Below are 23423 nucleotides of genomic sequence, written 5' to 3'. Positions count from 1 at the left end.
AATTAATTAGGAAAAATTCTTTTATAAGTTTTGTAAAACACAAAGGAACATCGAATTTGTTAATAAATAAATTTTAATAATTATTGCAATTTTGAAGAAAATAGTTTTTAGTATTTCACAATTAATTTATATACATATGTAATTTGAAAGTTAATGTTTTAACATTTCATCAATTTGATCGACAACAAAAAAAAAGAAAAAAGAAAAAAGAAAAAAGAAAAACAGCTGTCATTGTGTCTTACTAGAGGCAGAAAGTATTGATTAATTTTCTTCAATTAAGAATATTTACATTTCTCTTTGAAATTAACAATAATAGAGTCCGACGCGCATATAAAAGAAAATCGTCCATTTTACCATATTCTATTATGTTTTTATTTTAATTGCAGAATAAATATACTCATTAATTACAACCTTCGAACGAACAGAATTGTTTCCAACATACAAATTTAATTAACGCCATTAAAAAATGGATGATTTTCCTTGTTATTTTTTTACCAACACCTCGCGAAGAAACACTTAAGGACTAAGGATGATAACGATGCTTTAAATGTATCATCATCGAGAGGTGGGTAAATGGTTGAGGTCTTACGCGTGTGCCTTGTGTCATTTCTTTTTTCGCTCAGCTAGTTTTTATTTTCTATTAGAACGTGTCGTGTTTACTTTGTACCGGTAGGCGAGGCACGCAGGTAAGAGCGCAACCGAACGGAATGAATTTGCTTCGCACACACGAGTAAATCGTTAAGCTGCTAACATCTATGTACGTACACTTGTTTTTCGTGTTATTCGGAATTTCTACAGAAATGGAGACCGTTAAGTGGATCGTCGTGGTATTTATAAAGCTTCACTTCTAATCGTAAGTAAAATTAAATCTTGTCATGAAATGACCTCTACTTCTCATGTCAATTAACTGAAGTCACCGATATACGCAGCAAGTGGAAATATAAACAGAACAACTGTACGTCTACAATTATAATGGTACATATTTGTATAGGAGATTGAAGTGACCCAATGTCGAAAAAGAACCCTAGTATGAAGCTTGTGAAGTGGTTTGTTTTGGAAAGAGAAAAGAATGGGGGTAAAGTATCTGGAGACATCGTTGGAGGGGTTGCACGTGCAACAGGTGAAAGTTAGGTATCGAGTGGTTGGTTCGCGTATTCGGTCGTCGAGAGAAGAAAAATTTCATCAGAAAATCACCAAATGTTTGTTTACCAACTTCTATTGTATGTATATGTATATCAGATGAAGAAAGAAACGTTCAATAGTACTGGCAATATGATCGACACCTGTTCTTACTACCATTCAGTATTTGAACAGTAAAAAGCTTATGTTGTTTGTCGATAGTATTTGATAGCTTTCTTAGCAATTCTATGGGAAATTTTACTATGTACATACTCCATTTTGTGTTGCACCAGTTGAATAACAGTGAAAAAAAAATTGGCGTTAGCCATGAATTTATGGGGCAAACGTATTACATATTACCGAATATCATATTTGTAATAATAAAGTTATTTTTACAATAATAATTTTATAAACTATTATATTAAGAGTAGTGTGCGTGCGTGTGTGGGAATTATCGCCTCCGTGAGATAATACGTAATAAAATTAACCTAATACGTTCAATACGTTTACCTATGTATAGTCATTCAAATCCTACAAGTTCAGAATTTGATAATTGCGGGAAACGTGTTATTAAATAATTTATTTAACCACGGAATTAATTTATTACTACTACAAATCTATAGAATTTCGTATTCAATTACACGTGTCATATAATAATTTGATTAACTAATTTGGAACTAATGATTCGTGATACGTATAATAATAATAATAATAGTAATAATAATTAACGTACCGATTGCTGAAATGTAATCACTAAAGGGCATGGTGAATTGTGTGTGTTGGAGCAAACTTGACGCGTTCTGTTCGGAGGATCAGAAAGATAAGAATCGTGTTTACATTCTCGCGGCCGCGGCGCAACTAACGAAGTAAGTAAGTAAGTAAGTAATACAAACTGGGACCGTACCACCCTACTCTTCTTAACTAAAATGAAGTTAACCAATTTATTGTTAATAACATGACATATAATTATTATATTAATTAATAAGAAATAAATGTTCTTATACCTTTAAAGTATCGGTTATATTGTAATTTCACAAGAAATCTTTTGAAACTAAACCGAAAATACCTGAATGTAACAGGGAATAGAGTTTCAAACTCGTGGAGGTTTGCAAATAAAACAACATTTGATCGAGCGTGAAATCAAATTCGGGAAACTGGTTTTACTATAAATAAACCCTGGAAAATTCTGTTGAAACGTTATCCACCTGGATTTCGAAACAGAAGCTTTTGATATCGGTTTCCAAAAATTTCATTCCTGACAGCAGAATTGAATAAACCACAGGTAGCTTTTTATTCAAAAATTGTTTAGTAATGTTCACACTCTTTGTTATATTTCCATTTGTATAATAATTAAATTTAATTAATTTAGTTTATAGATACTGTGAAAATTCTAAATTGTTTTCAACCTTCGACGATCCACTTATTAATATAATTAGTGTTTCGAAAATGAATTTTATAATTATTGTTAATAACATTCTGTGCAATTGGGATTCTAACAGGTGTGTGCGTAACAAATAGGTACTTAGCCTAAGCGTAGCCAGTGAACATTCGCTCTTCAAACTCTCCATTGAATTATTTTGCAAATTTCAAAGGTGAATTGCAATATTTAATTAATTACATAGAACGGGGGTGTGAGATAAGGTAAACAATCAACGATTCCAAAAATTGTTCTTAAAATAAAATATAAACAATTAAAGGAAGAATAACTTCTTTTCAATACTTTTTTGTTTCTTGAAGTAAAAGTATTACCAGTCTGTGAAAAACATTTAAAGGTATATGCATCTAGGGATGTTTCATTTACATGAATTCGAATGAAGAGCTCATTGATTTTCAACATACAATAACATGTATAAAACAAATAAATAAAAGCTATTTCAAGCTTACTTTGACAGGAGCAAAGTGCTGTAATTCTTGAACGACAGTTTAATTCTCTTTGAAATTTACGTTGAATGGACATTATTATTTTAATATGTACATATAAAACTCTTGAACTTTATAAAATTTAAACAGAGCCCAGTTAAAAGGGACACATTGAAATAACCAACGTAACAACATCGTTTTATCGTAGATAGCAGCGAGGCAATTAATGTTTTACGAGAATTCCGTGCTCTTACGCTCGTATCCTGTTTACGATTGTCGCTAGACTGCTGATAGACAGCTCGTAAATCCATGAAATTGCACTGGAGATGGTTCACCGTTTGTTGATCGTTCCCTGTTAATCATAAACCTAATCGCGTTTATCCCTTCCGCGATAACAGACCCAACCGCCAATAGGAACTGACAAACTGTAGGCTTTGATGTTGTTACGGATCATTCAAGATATCCTCGGGGTCAAACTGTGAGCATCAAATCACATTTCATGAATTAACACCCGTTCAAATGCATAGGAATATGTATTTAATAATAGACACTTCGTGTGGTATGGAATAAGAATTATTAATTAAAGAAATGTGTCATTTTTTTTGTTCCTAATTTAGCATTAATAAATATTAATGAGCTGTTATTCGATGAATGTAATCATTAAATGGTAATTAATTTTCATTACCCAGACACTTGTTTAATACGTACCTTGTATACTGGTAATACTTTTCGACATCTTCAAATAATTTCTAATTCATTTATACAGTAGAACATTTAATTTTATTATTGATTTTTCAAAGCAGTAAATGTATATTATTTATTTTGTTGAATGTAACTCAATATTGTAAAACAGTCTGAATCAGATAAAAAGGAATTATTATAATTTTTAATAATGTACACCTCATGAATTTCAATAATTTTGATATACATTATAATGATAACAATGAACAATAATACAATTAAAAAACACACAAAAAAATAAAAGAAAGAGAGAAACACTAGAGATAGGGTAGAATTGATTTACAGTAGCAGGCTTCATCAATGCCCAGAAGACCGGAGAATTTCAAGAGCAAAAGCTCGCTACTGGCTGGCATGGAAACGTCACTCAGCTATCGACTCCACCATGGAAACTTTGCATGGTTTCTGGGCAATGGGTCGACATTTATTTACAAGTATTGTAAATAACTTGATCCCCGTATCTGCCTTACTGTCTTTACTATGGGGATCTTGTCACTGACGATGAATCAAATTGAAAATCAACAAAAAGGAAAAAAAGAAAAGTTTAATTTAATTGAATACAGATTGAAAACTGAAAAATTTGAAATTTAACCCGTTCCTTTCAATACTTTAGAAATTTATTTTTACGGAACGACTTCTTCTAGGAGGAAAGTGATACTTCTGACAGGTTTAGTTAAAGTTTTTGAAATTGATTTTGAAACATAAAAGATGTTACAAAGAAAGATTCTTTCAACAGTTTTTTAATAATAAAATAAATTAAGTGAAATAATTTGCAATTAGGATGAGCTACTATCATACTATTGTACCTTAATTTTTATTTTCATTTTCAGAAATACAAACATGTTTTAGAAATACTATAATATATTCTTGTAAATATTGTTTTTCTTTAAGACTACTTTGACTTTGTTAAATAAATTGTTCAATCAATTGACAATTATTTCTTAAGGTAAACAATATTTTCGAGGTATTGCACATTTTTTATTTATTGTATAACAGCATAAATTAATTGTTAAACATCGTTGTTGCGGCAATAAAATATTTCTCAACAACACAAGTCATTGAACATTGCATTAACAGCAAAGAAAAAAAACTACTTTTATTTGAAATGCCAAATTCTAATGAAAAAAAAGAACAGAGTCAAAATATTCTTAAAAATTCCCAAAACTACAAGAATTGCGAGTAACATGCTGCGCTAAATAGAATTAAAAAAAAATATATATTTTTTCTTAATCTCATAAGCAGAATTAATTATTTTAACTGTAGTAACTCACCCAAAGTGTCATCCAAGAAAATATAATGATACAAATCTCCTTGAATATTAAATTTATATTCTACTTCACAAAATAATAATAAAAATGAATACACATGCTGCTATTTAATATTTATTTTAAAACTTTAACTTAGCTTTAAATTATACTTATGTAAGTACTAAGGGATTACATTACTTTGAGCACGAAAAATCATGGAAGACAATTTGGTAATTATTTTCTCTTAAATCATGATATATACAAAAAATCTGTTACATACATTTTATAGTACATTTCTTGGGGTACACGAGTATATTTTTGGATTTTTTCTACTGAATAAAATGGCGGAGATACAATTGCCTCAAAGTTGACACTCTTTTCAGAAGGTAAACATTGTGAGGCAGCTGTAAGTAGTTTCGTCATTTTTCTGAATAAAGAAAATCCAAAAATATTCTAGTCTAGCTTGAAAAATATACTAAAAAATATACATAACAGATCTTTGTTTATTTCACGATTTCTCCCCCAAAAATCATCAAATATGCTTTAATGAATTTTCAGCTTCGAAGCGGTGTAATTAAGTTCACTTTCCTCCAACAAATATAGCAACTGATTTTTCATGCAATTTCCAAAACAAAGTCATGCATTTCATCAAAGCTCTGCATTAATTGAAAAAAGTGAAACGAAAGCAACAGGCAGCAGAAATCTTGGAGAAATTATGGGATTTGAATGAAGGATATCGATCATTGAAAGATGATCGTTGTGGAGTCGATAGTAGAGCCACGTGACAGTTAATTCCATGCAGAAGTCGCAATTTCCAGCTCAGACATAATCACGTGGTCCCTGCTTTGACTGGTCGATGTGTCTGTGTGTGATAGATGTATAAGTATATTCTGGGTCATTTGTGTCATCCTGTTTCCCTACGTCCGCCTATCACTGTTGGGTTTCTCTATCTCCACCGGAACGGGGTGGTTTTATTCCGTAAACGGTGCGGAGGGTGGAGAAGGGTATATGGGTCAGGTATGGGTCATATTTTCCTCCTTTTATTTTTTCCTAATACACGCGGTTTAGTACCCGAAAGTATTCAAACATTAATATATTGATAATTAAAATAAATAATAATCAAAAATCATTATTTTGTAATTAGATGGAAGATTGAGTTACATACACTGACGATGAGTAAGTTGTAAATTGGTTGGTCCATTATTTGATTCAACAAAATTAATGAAACGTTTGCGTAGTCATTTGTTGGGAAAAGTTAATCATCAATATCTTTATTCGTTAATGAGAAGCGTTCAATCAAGGGAGAGTATGGTGCATATTTCGGTAAGCTTTAAGGTTTAAGCTTTAAGCTTTAAGCTTTAAGCTGATGTATCATAAGCGCTATTTTGTGATACTTTTCTGTTATGAAACCACGTTACTGTTCTAATATTATAATTTTGTGGCTAAATTAAATTTTCATTTGCATAGATTACCCATCCAATCTCATCATTCCTTTATTTTTTTTTTTTTAAATTAAAGTAGGAATTTTACCTATTTAGGAATTTACTGTAAATTTTCAAATACTTTCGTGTACCAGTGTTCGTAGATGGTATAACGGAAAGCTGCTCGGCTGATATGTTCCATAAGAAAGCAAGAAACACCGGCAAGCGACATCAGCGCATCGTAGCACCTGCTTTCTATGTATGTATAGGTATTCCAGAGGTGAATACCGACACCGGTATATATTGTACCTATACGTGTATGATGTTCGAACACATTTATAGCCAATTCGTGTGCCGAGATTGCGTTCACGAATTTGTTATGCGTACGCCTTTTGTGTTCTCGTAAATATCCGATTTTCATGGAAACACGTTCATCCTGTTATTTTACTGACGATGAAACTCTTTTTTACGATTTCTAAGAAAATTAGAAAAATTAAAGAAATATTTTATGATAATAATCGTACGCATAAGAAATCGTAATAAACGTTAAGAAGATGTCGCCAGACATCGCGTTTTAAGCAGAATTCTTCACATTATTGAAATTTTATACTCCAAACAGTCGTGAAACATTCGAAAAGTGGGTGAAATGGTAAAATATAGATCTCTGCATGTTATGACCCTCTTTATCGTTATCGTTCTCTATGACAGATACAGATCCTCTCTCGCCAGTGAGGAAGAACGTAAGTATGTACTTATTTACTTACATACATACACAAAACTAAAGAACTGGTATCTTCTTTATCACAGAAGAATCTTTCAATGCATCGTGAATTTGAATCGTAAATTATTTTTTTTCTATCTGTTGGATGTTAATAGGTTACATAAATTTTTAATATGACAAGAAATTCACTAAAAGCCTGACAAAATTTGATAACATAAAAGTATTGCAAAATGATTGAAGAAAATGATTCTATAAACGTTTTATCAATATTTTTTATACAAAATGGCTGGTTGTGCCATTATAAAATATCCAATTTTATAGTTATTATAATTGTAATACTACAAATTTACATAACCTTCTAACAAAATTTATTCATGACTCAACTTATAGCAGTATATTAAAAACAAATTCCCAACTTGTTATATTACCTATACTTCTTTTGCATATTAATAACAAATTTCTATGTCAAATTCATTATGCACTACCATGACCTACTTTCCATAAAAAATATAATAAATTATGGAGTATGTATATAAAATTTTGATGCCATTTCAAAATTCAAGTACTTCTAAAGTAAAATTTAATTTTACAAATTTTACGTGTAAAAATTATCTTCTATCTAATTTTAATTATTAAAATACTCCATATTAAATAATTATTAAAAATCCCTTTAAACACGAATAGTCAAGGCTCATAATCAGGGACTACGAAATCAGAGAAGCTTGCAGTCAAGATTTTAAACTGTCAATAAATTTGTTAATGTCCCAGTGTTAATTTTAGAGTGCAAAAAAGAAAATGACAACCGATGTCAAGGATAATTAACGTTGGAAAATGGTGGTTGGCAGGTGAAGCTTTTCACGGAAATTCGCCTCGACAGACATTGATATCTCGTTAGACATTTCATTATCGTTAGGCTTGTCTGACGTTTATTCGATTTATTTCGATCGTTGTTAACAGCAGAACCCCCTGAACGATACCTACTAATCGATAAACAAATATTTACTTGAGAACAATACTTTTGAAAACTGGTAAAAACTAAACGTATTTTGCATAAATTTCATAGAGGAGACAAACCTGCCATTTCATATTTTATTTATGGGCCAGTTTGCTTCAGATATTGCAAACTGTGCAAAATCAAAATCATGATCTTAATTGTGCAAAAAAAAAATTCATTAACATTTTATAAATAATTAGATACAAGCAAGTTTACTTGTCAATAGTAATTACAACAACTAAAATTTCTTTTTGTAAGTAGTACAAGTCAGCTATTAGTCAAACACAATGTGCTTCAGTTTAAATTTTAATTAAAATCAGAAATATTGTTTACTTGTCTAATTTATGACATCGGTAAAATAAAATTTTGTCCCTCTGTTTCATGATTGTATATTTTAATTAATTTTATTGAATTCTTTTTAGGAAGAAACACAGTACATACCTACATATGTACATACATATAATTAGTTGCTCATTGACGATGAGATGTATCAATCATGTGATAGCCATTTAAATGAATAACTTCAGTTTCACTAGCAGAAAGATTGAAACCTGACGAATGAAATTGGAATGCTGACAGGACTGTTTTCGTTCGCTTGAAATTAATTTCAATTGAAATAGCAGCCAATACGATACTTCAGGGAAATTTCAAAGCTATTCATTTTCTCTTGTTCATTTCCTTGCAATAAATCACTATCCATTCCTCAAATTAATGTACCTTTTCATTATAAAAATGATCGAAATAATGTAAGTTAAAAGGTTATCGCCATTTTTTTGACTATAAAAAATCCAAAAACATACTTTTATAGCTTAAGATATGAAAAATGAAATGTACCTATATAACAGATTTTTCATACACTTCATGATTTCTCCAGAAAAAATTCCCAAACATATCTATGCAACCACTCGACGACATTATAATGTCGATAATACTGTTCGTTTGGTTAATGACGATTACCTGAAGTGGCCGCAATTCGGAAATAATTGAATAGGACCAGTTCTAATCCGTCGATGGTTCACGCTACACATTTCCGGCGGTAATCAGCCTCGGGGAAGTGGAATACAATTAACGCGTGAATCAGCTACGGATGAGAAATTCACGTGTTAAATACTGCAGTTCCAAAACTCGAATAAAAAATAATTTAAAAAAAAAATGATAAAACGAGGAAAAAACATAGCGAGAGAGGTGATTTGATATTCTTATCAACCGGATGTTATCATTCTTCCCACTCCTCGATATTTCATGTATGTTGATAGATGTGCATAATATATATAATATACCTATAAATATATGTATACCTATATTATATATAAAAATCCGAGCTGAAGCTACGAAGCGTGAGAACGAACGGCTATCTATGGAGCGTTGCTATTGTGTTGCATTGAGTTCTTGTGTCGGACAAAGAAGCCTGAAGAGGGAGTTTATAGGTATGTAGTGGGATCGTGATGACATTTCTGGCAGGTTGAATATCGTGGTAATATCTTGGCACCGATTCCTACGTCATCGAGAGAATCATTATAAATGAAACGTCATTACTGATATCTACTTTGGCTGTTTCATATCGATTGATCAAGCTAATAATTCGTGACAAAAAAACATCATCATTCGATTTAAATAGCAATCATTCATTTTGTGTTAAGAATATCGATGAGCTTTTTATGGAGTACTTTTTGCGATACTCTGAGCTTTAAATTAATGTATTACAAGTGCGATTTTCAGATAATATTGTATTATGTCATAAAACAATAGATTGATACAAATTTTGATGAAATTGAATACTGAAAATTTAATAATGTTCGCCATTAATTTACTCTATTAAATACAGTATCGATTTCATCATAGGAATTAATATAAGCAGTTGGCGTAGTAATTCAATAAACTTCAATTAATACTCTAGAAATTGAAAATACGAGAAGAAATATTAAATATTATAGGTACAATAATCCAATTATGTATATCATTTATCGGGGGAAAGGAATGAAGCGTTTGTTCAAATTAACATTTTAATGGAGAGTTATTTAAAAAAGTATTGATATTCTTCATAAACATTTAGATAAAAAGTTTTATATGCTATACAATCATACTGCGGATAAAAATTTCAATATGAACTGTAATTAATAATACAAAGAATAATTTGATTAAGAATTTTGTTGAAATTAATTAAATTTCATTATGAATTCTTTTTTGATTATTATATAATATTTATATGTACCTACCTATAAGTAATTGATATCTAACATTTAAATTTATAAAAAATAAATATAAGTATTTCTCTCCATGACGATATTATGTTTTTTGAATGAGCCAAGTGTGAAAAAGTTTGAAAAATCAGATTTTTGTTTATCGAAGGAGAGGAACGCGAAATTTGGGATCAGTAAGAGTATATGGTGCTTGGTGTGTGTATTTTGAGCGTGTATAGTGTGTAAGTGGAGACAGTAGTGTACCTGGTTGCCGTCGTAGGTCCAGGATCCGAACTTCATGTCACAGTGTTGGTCGTCAAAGGGGAACCAAGTGATGTCTATCTTGCAAGTGCTCTTGAAGATGCCCGGAGGAACGTACAGGCAACTGCCGTTATGCGTGACCACCACGTTTGTTTGGTACGTCCCGTCGAAACCCTCATCCGCACTAATATGTTTACATTACATCATTAATTCTCGTCATCAACCTCAATCGCGTTTCTTTTTAGTCACGATTCACCCGTATTTTTACATATTTTTTAGTTTTTCTTAATCATTGGCCGATCATTTTGGTAGATATCAATTTTTAATTAAATTTTTTAAACAATAGCTGTCTTTTTAACGGTTGTAATAAATTTCCTGTAAGGTATTGTTTTATTACTTTTGATCTTTTGTGTTGTTTCAACCTTTTTCTATTTTGGGAAAATTAATTTTGGGTATCGGAAAATTCTAAGGGTTGCAACGACCATTTTGTGGATTATTATTGTTTCTTTTTTTCTCTCATAATAATTAATTCTAATATGATAAATGTGTCAAGGATTAATGAATTAAAATTTTCATATAAATATTTCATATTAATGACATCTGTGATCATCCTAAACGTGTTTAAGACAAAGGAAAGTGTTGAAATATTTAGTGTAATCAGAAGATTGAATGGTTAACGTTGAATATCTGTGTCGAGTCGTCTGTCGTCGAATACATTTAGCTTTTTCACTTTGTTCCCTCTTTGAAACGATTTTAACCGGCTGCCTTCGGTGCGGCGCGGCGGCGCGGCGGCGCGGCGGCGCGGCGCAGCAAAAGGAAATTAAAGTACTTACGTTCTTGTGCTCGTCCAAGCCTACACTGTAATCTAAAGGTTCGTACATCAGACTTATGCAAACGATGAGCCATCAAAGAGACTCTCGAAATTAATTTAATTATAATCAACCCCCCACCCTTCACCAGTTTAAACGCAAATTGTTCACGAATATAAAGGCATAGATTTTAGAACAATATACAGGGTACATATTACGTTTAAATCCAAATCGTAGAATACCTCATAAAGGCTTGAAGCTATTAAAACAATGCTCCAGTTAAAGGAGGAAGGTTATATGATGTAAATAATTTTATATTAATCTTTTGAATTTTCAACAAAAAAGTACCTAATTCAAAGAAAGTATTCTAAATTTGAATACCTCTAAAATACAGAGAGAAAGCTTTAACTTTGTCAATAATTCATGTTTTTCAATCAGGAAACAATTTTCAATCATTCACCTTTCATTTATAAATCATTGAATCGTTCGATATGACCAAAAGGAAATTTCAAAGCGCTTTTCAATCCATATAAATATGGAAAATTTCAATTTTTCAATCACAAAGTGTCGAATTAATTCTCCGTTTCATTTGACAAAAGATATTCTGTTGAAAAGCAGCTTAACAGGTATCGTCGCAGTGAAAAAGGATGTGTCATGATATGTATGCTACTCGTGAGAGCTTCAGAACATCAAAATACTGTAGTCTTTTTATTTTGCACCATCTGTGCATCTCGGAAGAGTAACTCCGCCATTATGATGGCTACGATGCTTTTCTCTAGGAAAAGAAAAAGGGAAATGTAAAGGGAGAAAATATTCGAGAGAAGAAACGCCGAAGAACAGAAGAGTTTTTATAAAGATAAGGTGATTCTATCGCGAGTATTTATTTCCTGCTGGAAGAAATAAGAAATTCGAGAATTGAAATTAAGATTATGTAAAAATTCTTATATGTTAAATATTTAAATCAGTTTGATATTCAAATCTCCAAAAATAAAAACATATAACGAAGTAAAAATGATCGTTGCCACCCAAGATTTTCATTTATGTATTTACATAATCCGATATTATAATGAAAGAGTCTGATTTTTTATCTTTCGAAAATTTATGATTGATATCTTTATCAAATTATTGGATTTATAATCATTCCAAATTTTGTGTATTATTATTTATATTGCTCTGCGAACAGCTGTTTCTAACATGTAACCCCATCATTATTTATTTACTATAAAATTGAAGAATTATGCCCCATGTAACCGTGTTAATATTTTATTCAAAGAAAGAAAATAAACATTTCATTTTCAATTATTATCATTTTATACAATTTGTCGAGAAATATAGGCCATTGAGTATTAATAATTAATGTTCTCTGCATATTTACTACTAAATTATACTGGATATACAAATGATTATACGTGAAACGTTGTATTCAACATTCTCAGGTGAACAAGTTTTGTAAATTATGCATAATTATTGCATAACACTAAAGTAATAAAAAATAAATATTTGCGTTATTTCATATTTCCCAAATAAATTGAATATTGAAATATCATCGTTATACATTGGAGCCATTCAATAATTTTTGATTGTTCGACTGGGCAAGAATCCAACAAATGCTTTGAAACGTTGCGTCGCGTCGCCACCATTATACATATGTATGTATATCACTGTCACATAGGAAACTATACGTCCAAAGAAAAACAAAATGATTATCTCACCATTGGCAGTTGTTATAAATAAATTGATATAAAGTTATTTGAAAATGTACAAAATGACAAAGCGATAAATAGATGTAATAGGAGTAACTAATTGTAAGAGCATCCGCCGAATTTGCCAGCCTTCCGTTTCCCGTTCACGTGGCCATTAACAAAGCATCGCTTGGGTACAGCGTCGTTTACCAATTCTGCAGGTACGCTTTCCGTCGATTGTTCGCCACCGCACAAAGACGCGATCTTTGCATGGCATTGTCTAGCTTTCGGGATGAAGATCGCTGACCCTTCCGCTCTTTTTTCCTCCCTTTGTGATGCCTACTGCGGTGATATTCAGAAGAGCAGGCGTCGAGCAACAAGTAACTCGCACTCGGGCGAAACGTTTCGTGCTTTTGTTTCACGAATAACCATTATTCCTGGCCGTAAAGGTGCCTCCACACGATCAACATTAATCAGCTGTTCGCAAGAGCCTATTCGTCATTGAAACGATTTACGTTTAATCTCGACATTCAACGTCGCGACGTGTTCCAATTCGACCGGATTAAGTTCGTCTTGAGCGAGTTTTAAGTGGGTTGCCTTTCCCTCGGAAATTCGAGCGGTTGAGGTTTCATCGACCATGCCGCGATACCCGCTCCCTTCTTTATTCTACCACCGAAAACTTTCCTTCTCGCGAGTGCAACAACCTGCGCCGAGCCACCCACCCTCTCTCTCTCTCTCTCTCTCTGTGTTCTGCTTCAATTACGAGGATAACTCACGAGAAACTAGAGTTCCTGTGAAAACCAACACCGCTGCTGATTCGATTTAAGAATTTTCATTTCCGCTTCGAAGCGGTTTTACACGAGCAACCGTTGCTTTTAGATGAAATTTATGTTCTCATGGTATTCCCTGACTCAGCAGATACCTTTCTGGATGAAAAAAAGTTGATACTTTCTGGGAAGGAATTCAATGCTGTTACATTTTATTTTATTTTCCGAGAAATTTCATATAGAAACGCTGCCAAATGTTGGATGCTCCCCTCCCGAATGACCCATCACGCAATATCGCGGATTGAATCGATACAAACGTTTAAGTGTTTCAAGATGTACCTTTACAAGCACTTACGGGGCTCGAGCGCCAGTCTATACAAATAAAACGACGACGTCCATCTCGGTCAAACCCATGAATTCGAGATATGTCAGTCTATACCGATGTGTAATGGGTCATGGATTTCGTGGCTCGATCCAGGAGGTTGATCGCGATACTGGAGTGGTTCGCGTACACCGGTATTCCAGCCGTTTGACTGGAATGCCGTAACATTGGGCTACGTGTTGCGCGTGTTTCAGAGGGAGCGGGCAACGGGCCCGGTGCTGCGGTGGCCCGCAGTAACGGGGTGGCCTGACGTCGCGTCTCTATTAATTTTATTCACATAATTACACCCGCTGCCACCCGCTAAATACCCTTCATCGCCAACGCCATGGGCCTGTGAGATTCCGAGATCAGTCGCGATCAGTCGCGATCAGAAAGATCAGCATTCAATTGTTTCAGATAAAATTCAGGTGAAGGAAGACACTGTTGGGGGACTGTGAGACCAAGACGTCACTGTGAGTAATTTAATAGTATTATGTGTTGTCGATCAGTATTGAGTAGGTAATGATACATTATTAGGAAGTTGCATGACATCAATTCACAGCTGGATCATCCCCTTCCCTAAGGATACTTGCCCCTAGGCTGCTCTAAATAGGTTGGGTCATATCTCAAGTTTTGAATGGTATCGGAACTTCAATTTGACCATAAGTACAACTACCAAGGAGTCTCCATGCCATCATCTGATAAGAATCTGAATGGGATTGTTGGATCCTCCCCTTCCCTGAGGACTAGACAGGATCCTATAGACTCAGCTACTCAATGGGGACGGGTTATATCCGAAATTTCAAATAATATAGGAATTCCATTTTCTATATAAGTGCAAGTCATCATTTCATAAGAGCCCAAATCGGGTAGCTGGGTCCTCCTTTGAGAACTCCTGCTTTAAGGCTTGCCTTTACAGGGGGTCCTTCCTTTGCTCTAGATTGACCTATGCAAAATTCTACAGAGCCAAACGTCTAATTGTTTCAGGTCATATCTCAAGTTTTGAATGGCATAGGAGTTTGAAGTAGCTCCTTGAAGAGTGAGTAATGGATCAGCTCGGGCCAAAAACCATCACTAGTTACCCGCTCCGATCAACGTCCAATCCTATGGTTCTTAAGCCGATTAAGGCGAGTGATCACCACAGGAACAGCATGTAATGCAATTATGACGAATTCATGGTCGTTTATGGGTGATACAGGGTTATCACCATACTGACAACTGATTTAGCTACACATCTTCTGGACTTCGGATGAAGGGAAATGGGTCAGGAATGACCAAGATGTTCGAAAGGTGTACTATGGTAAAATAGAAGCTACGATGGAGAAATTTTTGAAGAAAAATCTTCATAGGCCTGCAGGAACAGTATGAATTTTAGAAAAAAGAAAAGGCTGTGGGTGTGAATAGGGGATATCGACGTATTCAAACGTGGTACATACCATCAGTGGGTTAACTTTTCATCATTTTAAATTCCATAATATGGTTAATTATGATGTATAAAAGGGGTTAAACTTTTCCAATGGAAACTTTGTATACTCCTAGTAAAAAATTTATCATGTAACATTTAACGATGATCTGATTGTCCCCAGGTCACGGTGGAGTTCGTAAATTTTAATACTCATTATGACGTTCGCGCTAACGATGTTAATTACATGAACGACAAAACACGGTTACGTGTTTTGATTTTGATGGCATGGCGCAGCGACAGGAAAACCGAGGAATTTTAAACGCGCGCAGCACGCGACGGTACAACAGCTGTTCGAAGACAACGAGATTAAACAAATATTGTCGAAACCAACAGGGTGAAAATGACAAAATTTACCGTCGAATCCCCCGTTACATTTTCCTGGCGAAACGTTTGGCAGAAATGAAATTTGCCTGGACAAATATGAACAGCGAAATTTGCTCGATCAAACATCAAGGCTTGGATCAACTTTGCGGTAAATTGAACTGGACACCGTTCCATTTGAGTTTGATTACAACTTTGCTAATCGTATTTCGGTAAAAATAAGACGGTAGCGTGCGCCCATTTAGTAGCGGGGCGTACGTACCCTGGGGAACAGTTACTATGAGTACTTCTTCCAAAGAGAAAGGTGTTTCCTGCGAAACCGTAAAGCGAATCCCGCTTCAAGGTACTTTTAGGTGGTACTACTGAATTTAAGCTGCTATAACCTGAAGGTTAAAGCTTCGGGAGCTGGCGTACAGCTCGTAAAATCCGTTTCATCCGAACACCTTCACGGATACATGTAACGCTCTGCCTTTACCGCGAATCGACCGAATTTCCTCTGAATAGAAGATTCGCCATTTTACAAGAAACATATTTCACTTGATTCTTGTATTTTTTATCGAATCGTTCGTTTAATCTTAAGTAAACTGTACGTCGAGTTTCTAACCGTGGAACTCTGCTGACCCATTGGATCACTGGTTGAAACCGAAGTTTCCCCAACGTGTGTTCAATTAATTGAAACGATCTAGCTTTGCGAACACGCCCATTCACGTTCGAAATTCTCTGGGTTCACGTTAGCTACCGGTTGACCAACTTGGCCAGCCATTGAAAGAGGATTCAGCGTTTCGTCTGCGACTCGGTCGTTTGTCTTTTTTATTTTCCTACCGCGATACGGTTTGGATTAGGTAGTCGAATTAAATGATTCAGAGATAAACTGACTGGAAGTACCTATCAAGTTAACCCCGAAAGCGCGAAATGAAGTTCCGAAGATGTCCGTTTGGTCTTAGCTTAAACCACCCGTCGCCCTTGTTAATCCATTATTCATGGTCGCGGATCGGAAATTCCGCAACTATGCAGGCTGCCTACGTGACGTGGTCTCACAGTGAGAATGCGTAATAATTCGTCGGAGTGGCGAATGGTGTATTCAACGCGTCGCGTCGCGTCGCGTCGATCGATTTCGCCGCGGACGATGGTGAATCCGAGGCTGACAGCAGGCGAGCAGCGGGCGTATCAATTTTGCGGGCCAGCAGGACGTCGGGACTAGGCTATTGATTTGAACCGGGTGCCCGTAAGATACCCGAAAGCATGGGGATCTCGTGGAACGTATAGGGCCATCCCCAATGTCGCAGGACTCTAAGTAGAAGGAGAAGGCTGTCTTGTATGGTCGCCCCTGTAGCTTTGGGCTTGAATAGCCTGCACGAGACAGTTCAATGTCAGTTAACTGTTATATATAAGCTTCTTCGCAACCTCCGCCAAAGATTTCCCTGTTACAGCCATTTCCTTCCACCCGAGGTGTCGGTGGACCATGGAGAGAGACTGCCTACATCTCCCATCAAACTTTCATGCGTCCGAATCTGTCATGGGTACCCTGACACCCGAATATCTCCTAAGTTAGAACCATCTACCTTCCTGCTAGCTCGCCCCGCAGTTGCAGGCCTATTAAATATCTAGAACTAAATTAATCTAGGAGGCTGTGTGAACAAGTGAGAATAGAAGCAAGCCATGACGTTGAAAGTCTACTTTTCTTCTTCTATTGTGATTGAAGGACGTTCGCATCCATCAAAGTCGACCCAGTGTTTGGGCGATAGTTCCTTTGCTGGTACTCGAAGGAGAAATTTTCAAATCGTTTATTTTTTATTGTAACAAACATAACTTCAAATATTGCAAAGGGTTATTGATTCAAATGAAAATCCATGTAAATAATTTCTGCAAAGTCGGAGACTAGTTGCCAAATAAATAAATTAATGAAATGATTTTTTTTTTATTTTCTCAATGTGTATTTATTTTGAGCCGCCCTGTACATTTATTTTTTTTTCCTTCATGAGCGAGTACCATCAAATAAAATTCGATTTCCTTAAATTTTTTTTTTTCTTACATTACACTTTCAGAAAAATTGACTGTAACTCCATGGCTCTTCCAGTTTTGGAAAAAAATGAATATGGCTGAAGTGAATGCAATAAATGCCTCCGCGTAATTTATGTATAAAATGTACTAAAATGTAGCGAACACGAACCAACTAATTTGAAAATCAACTGATTCGTGTGACAAATTCAAAATTTATTATAAAAATCTAGCAGACTAGGATTAAAAAATTCTGCAGGGAGGTATATCTATCTACTATGTATAAATATGTACAAAATACTGGTGCATGCAATCCACGGATATTTAATAATAATATACTATAGGCGTGTTTCAGTGTGTGAAATAAAATATATATGTATATTTTAAGATGCGAAGCAACACTGGGATAATTTTCTGTTTTTTAAATTTTTCTTTACGTACCATCGACGATTTCAATCAATTAGTTTATTGAATTTTCAAACAAAAATGAACGTAAGTAAATTTCATTCTCGATGATGTATTATTGCTGGTGATCTCTGAAACATTCTTAAAATCCTTAACTCCTCGATCCTTCGAGGACAGCTTTTTATTTAAAAAAAAAAAAGTGTCTAAAATAAAATGGAATTTGATTTAAAGGATTTTCGAACTTTACTTTTGTTTTGTAGCCGGTTTAATTGGGTTTCTCTCGATTTACCGTGCGAAACTGAATTCCCTATGTAAATGGAGCAAGATTCAGTTACCTGTTGTACATGAGTATGTCTGGCTTCCAAAGCTTGTTTGGTGTAATTCGAAGGTCCTTCACGCCTCCGTACTCGGATTCGTTCCATTGGAGGTTGTAGTCCATCCATTCCTGAAACATTCGAGCGACGTTGTCAGTAAACTAGTAACAAGCTTTTAACATTAACGAAATAAGATTAATTATTTATTTATTTTGGAAATGGGCCATTGGAGGTGGAAATTAGCAGGTGAATTCAAACAGTAGCCAACACGATAGTCAACCTGACATCAAATCGTAAAAGTATTCACTTTGAAATGTAGAATAAGGGAGAAAAAGAAACCTATCATACCGCAATTCGGAACTTTTTACATATTCAAACTGCATGCTGGGCGTCCCGGGGAGATGGAACCATCCTCTCCCCTCCAGTTAAACGCCTACAGAAACGATGAAGTACCATTCCAAAAATCTTCAGGACTCTAAAAAAAAAAAAAAAAAAAAAAAAAAAAAAAAAAAAAAAAGGAGGAAAAACGATAGAAAGCGATCCTTTACTGTTCGAAAATACGAAACTCCTTCCGCAAGCTTGAACAGGCATCAAACAGAAAGTACTCTGCGGGGTCCGTTGAGACGAAATTTTATTTGAAAAAGAGCGTTCGTTACGCCTCGTTTGCATGGTCCACAGGAATCGTCGTCGGTACATAGAAAAGGCAAGGGACTTGAGAATCTCGAGGCAGACACACGATGCGTATCTCTGTAGGCCTGGCTAGAAAACGGGAGGCGAACTTTCACCCCTCTGAATTCCTCGTTTGTGCAGTTCAGCCGCGTAATCTAATGAGCAAACGCCGAGACTCACCGTCCAGACCCGGAAATTGAAGTATACATTATAAAACGACGTGCTTTCTATGCAGTTTGCACACGAACGTCATAAAACTAGGTCGCAGCGCATTCCTCGAAAAGAAAAAAAAAAAAAAATAGTCACTGCTTGAGCTGAAATATACGGACCCTTTTTCTTTTTCACCTGACCTGCTGCCTTTCATTCTAAGTCGAATTTAACTCATCTAAGAAAATTTGTGGTACACAATTTGTCATTGGATAATTTCGAAAGGGACAGTTTTCATTTTGATTTCTTTTATTTTATCTTGAAATTTGGTAATAAATTTAGTACCCATGGATTGTTTTACTACTACATATCTTCTTACAATTAAAAGCTTCATCATGTTTCTTATTTATTTAAGACATTATTTGCATTGCTCACAATTCATTAAAAAATTAAAATTTCAGGAACATAGTAAGGTAAATTTATCATGAATATTAAATGAGAAGTCGTTCCGTTATATTTGCTGAAAGCCTTTTAGGTAATAATACCATCATGGCCTTTAAGCTGCAGTATGACGGTGCATCCATTACTTAACGCCACTTATCATGGAGAATCGTTTCTTATTCATCATAATTATTTCAGACAAGATAAAAATGTTTCAGGATTTTAGAAAAATTTTGTAACTTTGATTTTAATTTATAAATTACAATATTATATGTATAAAGTGATAATCTGTGCCAATAGAAGCCATTTTAGTCTTTCAAGTATACGCAGGAATAGTCAAAGAGGAATCTTGAAGAAAGGTCTAACAATATAAAAGATTTCTTCTTGGAACCTTCAAGTTTCTTATTTTACATCTTCACTTATGCATGGATAAGTTTTCAACAGCTTCTCAGTTATAAAAATAAATCAACGTAAAGTGAATCATCAAATTTTCACTTGTCAAGTAAATATAAATAAACAAACTAGAAAATAATATTTTATTACTACACACAAGTAGTAATAAATATGTTAAATTATTAAAAGATAAATAAATTTTACTTTATCTATCGATCGATAGATAACTTGTTTCTCTGGTAAAATTACAGAACTTCCGGTCCCAGGTGTTTCCTTTTTCCATAAGATACTTTATGGAGAAACGATTGCACCTTACTATGGATGTTTATCCGGTGAGATATTATAGAAGCTCGAAAGAATGTCGATTGAATATTAAATAAAGAAAATATAGACCTCTAAAATATAAACATCTAAATTATTTGAATTGAAAAGGAAAAGTTCCTTCGATATTAATTTTGTATAGAAAATAGACAACTATAGGAAAGGGTCAGATACATCTGAATTGGATTATCCTCCTGCAAATGCCCATCGTTCAAGCTGCTATGGATTACCACATCCATCTTCGGATGACCACAATAGTGGACGTATGCACTTGACCAGCCCTCTCAGGTGCATTAATGCAACGCGTGCTTTCGGTTAAGGAGCAGGATTGCTGGCGATCTTTCGCAACCACACTGTTACCATGAATCTACTTCGGTTACAACCATATCGATCCATTGAATTCATTGCGATAGTAAGAAATTTTGATTTTTGAATTTGTACCACAAGTTTTATTTAACCCTCGTAACTTGAAAATTATTAAAATAATAATCTGAAACCTTTTCAGGTTTTCAGCTTCAGTATAAGATACAAAATATTATTTATTATTTTTGCTTATTAATGATAATATTTACCTTGAATAATTTTGATTGAATAATTTTGAATAATCAGAAAAATTATTCCTTTTCAAAAGATGCACTTTGTTGCCAATCAGTAACTCAATTAGTTGCCAAGTTACAAGGCTTTGAAAATACCGCTTAGGCCTAGATGAATGACGCTTGAAATTCTCGGAAATGCTGTGACCTACTTTCTTGCCTCGGAAATACTCACGCTAGTAGTAGGTAGTAAATAGTAAAAAAAAAAAACACGCTGACTCAGCGTCCATCACTGACCGACGCAGTAGTCGATAACCAGACACTGTTATCGTACTGTCCAAAATTGTGCTTTTCTTTGAACTATGATATCTCAAAAACCAAATGGCTCATCAACATGCAACTATAACCATTTCAAAGGAGAAGATTGGTTCTTTCTTGTGGCATGCATACAGAATTCTTATGACACAAATGCGAATTACATATATGGTGGGTTAAAGTTGGTCCCATATATTTTCGTCACTTTGTTAAGAACAGACGATCCAAAAGCATTTTTGTATACCTTAAAATATACACAACAAAATGCCTGTAATAGCTTTTTGGTGTACTTCATGGTTTATGAGAAATAAATTGTCAAAAATGAAATTTGATTTCTCAGTTTCCTAAATGACGTTAAAATTGCATGTGTGTTTTGTGCAGGAATTTTGAGGTACGATTATACATTGCGACAGCGCATTTGCTTCGAGGAGGAGTGAAATTATTGATCATTTTAGGATAATTAGAATTATCGGGTTATGCGGTGGAGGAGATTGCCCTCGCATAGGGTAACTTGTGTGAAGCTTTGCCTTCGGATAGATTAAGGGTTTTCGGGTGTGTCAGAAGCGAGGAACGGCTCGTATGTACCTTGAATTCTTCATTTAAACCCTTCGTGTTCCCTAGTGATACATTTGACTCTTCTATTAATCCTATCCCAACCTTGAAGTTTATTAAGAAACCACCTATACGTATTTTTCACGTTTACAGTTTCTTTCATTGAAGATTTCCCTTAATTAAAAATTCTTTATATATATTTTATTTAATCTAACAATTCTAAAAACTGAAATTGTGAAAAATTTTGTTGCCAAATTTCAGATGAATCAGTCCATTATGTAATAATAAATAATTAAATGTATTTTCAGTTTTTCAGTTAATATGTTTTTGCAAAAGTGAGGCGGTAAATAAAAAAGGAAAAATGGTTCTTGAAAATCTGATGGGTCTTATTTTAAACGATAGTTGGTATGTCATGCGTTTCACAGCTGGTTTGCTATGAATGCACATACTGGTGTGCATGCATTTTATTGCATGTAAACGTGAATGCATTGTGTATGTGTAGGTTGAAATTTACGCAAGAATTATTTCACCAGCGACGAGGTTCAAAAGAAAGGATACAAAGCGTGTATTCTGCTTAAATTGTTCGCTTAACTTGATTTATTCGCCTTGTTATTCCTTATTTTTATTCGAACGCTCAACCAACCATAGGGAATTTTCTAACACTGACTTTTTTATGGAAAATGACAAGATAGCAGAATATTTAAATAAAAGAGAAAATTGCAGAAAAATTTGAAAAAATTATACAAGGTGTTTCAATATTACCAGTTACCCTAATTGCATCAAGAACAACTTGAAAGCTTCGATTGGGATAATTCCGAAACGAGCTGGAAGCTATAGGATTAATTTCTACCGTATTAAATGCTGTTCATCTTAATCCTTTAAAGTTCTAATTTATAATAAATATTTCTTTAATTTCATTTTAAAATAAATTGAACATTCATATAATGATTCCAAACTTACAATTCATCAGTATTGTTACAAAAGAGTTTTTGTTAGAAACCGTGTTGATAGGGTGAAATTGTTCATCTCAAAATACAAAAGATTCATATTTCGATTTTAGTTTTTTCAAGCTACGATTGCCAATTCCAATTTTGAAAAATAATTTCAGTCTTTCAATAGGAACGGCTGTCGAGAATACATACATATATTTTTTGAAATTTTGCTTGTATAACAATAAATTCTCGTTTATACAAATTTTTCATTGATTTCGTAAAACTCGAAAAAATGATTCTTATTAATTTTTAACCTATCTAAAATTTAAAACTAAACAGAGATATTATAACAATAATAATCAGATTGGAATACCATTATGTATCATTTTAGAATTATGGAAAGTTCATTTTTCCCTCAATTTTTACGATGCCTGTACTTTTCCAATTGTTCAATAAA

The 23423-nt window shown here is 34.0% G+C and overlaps 1 protein-coding gene across 6 annotated transcripts in view; it reads right to left on the bottom strand.

Annotated features, from left to right (window-relative positions):
• Window positions 1-23423, bottom strand: part of LOC114871907 (neuronal acetylcholine receptor subunit alpha-7) — a 114677-nt gene that overhangs the window by 45128 nt on the left and 46126 nt on the right. For all 6 annotated transcript variants that reach the window (XM_029178486.2, XM_029178484.2, XM_029178485.2 and 3 more), the window contains exons 5-6: window positions 18685-18794; window positions 10545-10725 (exon numbers count right to left, since the gene is read on the bottom strand). In XM_029178486.2, the coding sequence (XP_029034319.1) occupies window positions 10545-10725; window positions 18685-18794 (291 nt within the window). The remainder of the gene's footprint in view (window positions 1-10544; window positions 10726-18684; window positions 18795-23423) is intronic.

This window comes from Osmia bicornis, chromosome 1 (assembly GCF_907164935.1).
Source record: "Osmia bicornis bicornis chromosome 1, iOsmBic2.1, whole genome shotgun sequence".
NCBI lineage: Eukaryota > Metazoa > Arthropoda > Insecta > Hymenoptera > Megachilidae > Osmia > Osmia bicornis.
The sequence above is the reverse complement of the archived record's forward strand: the minus strand, read 5'-3'. Positions and strand labels throughout refer to the sequence as shown.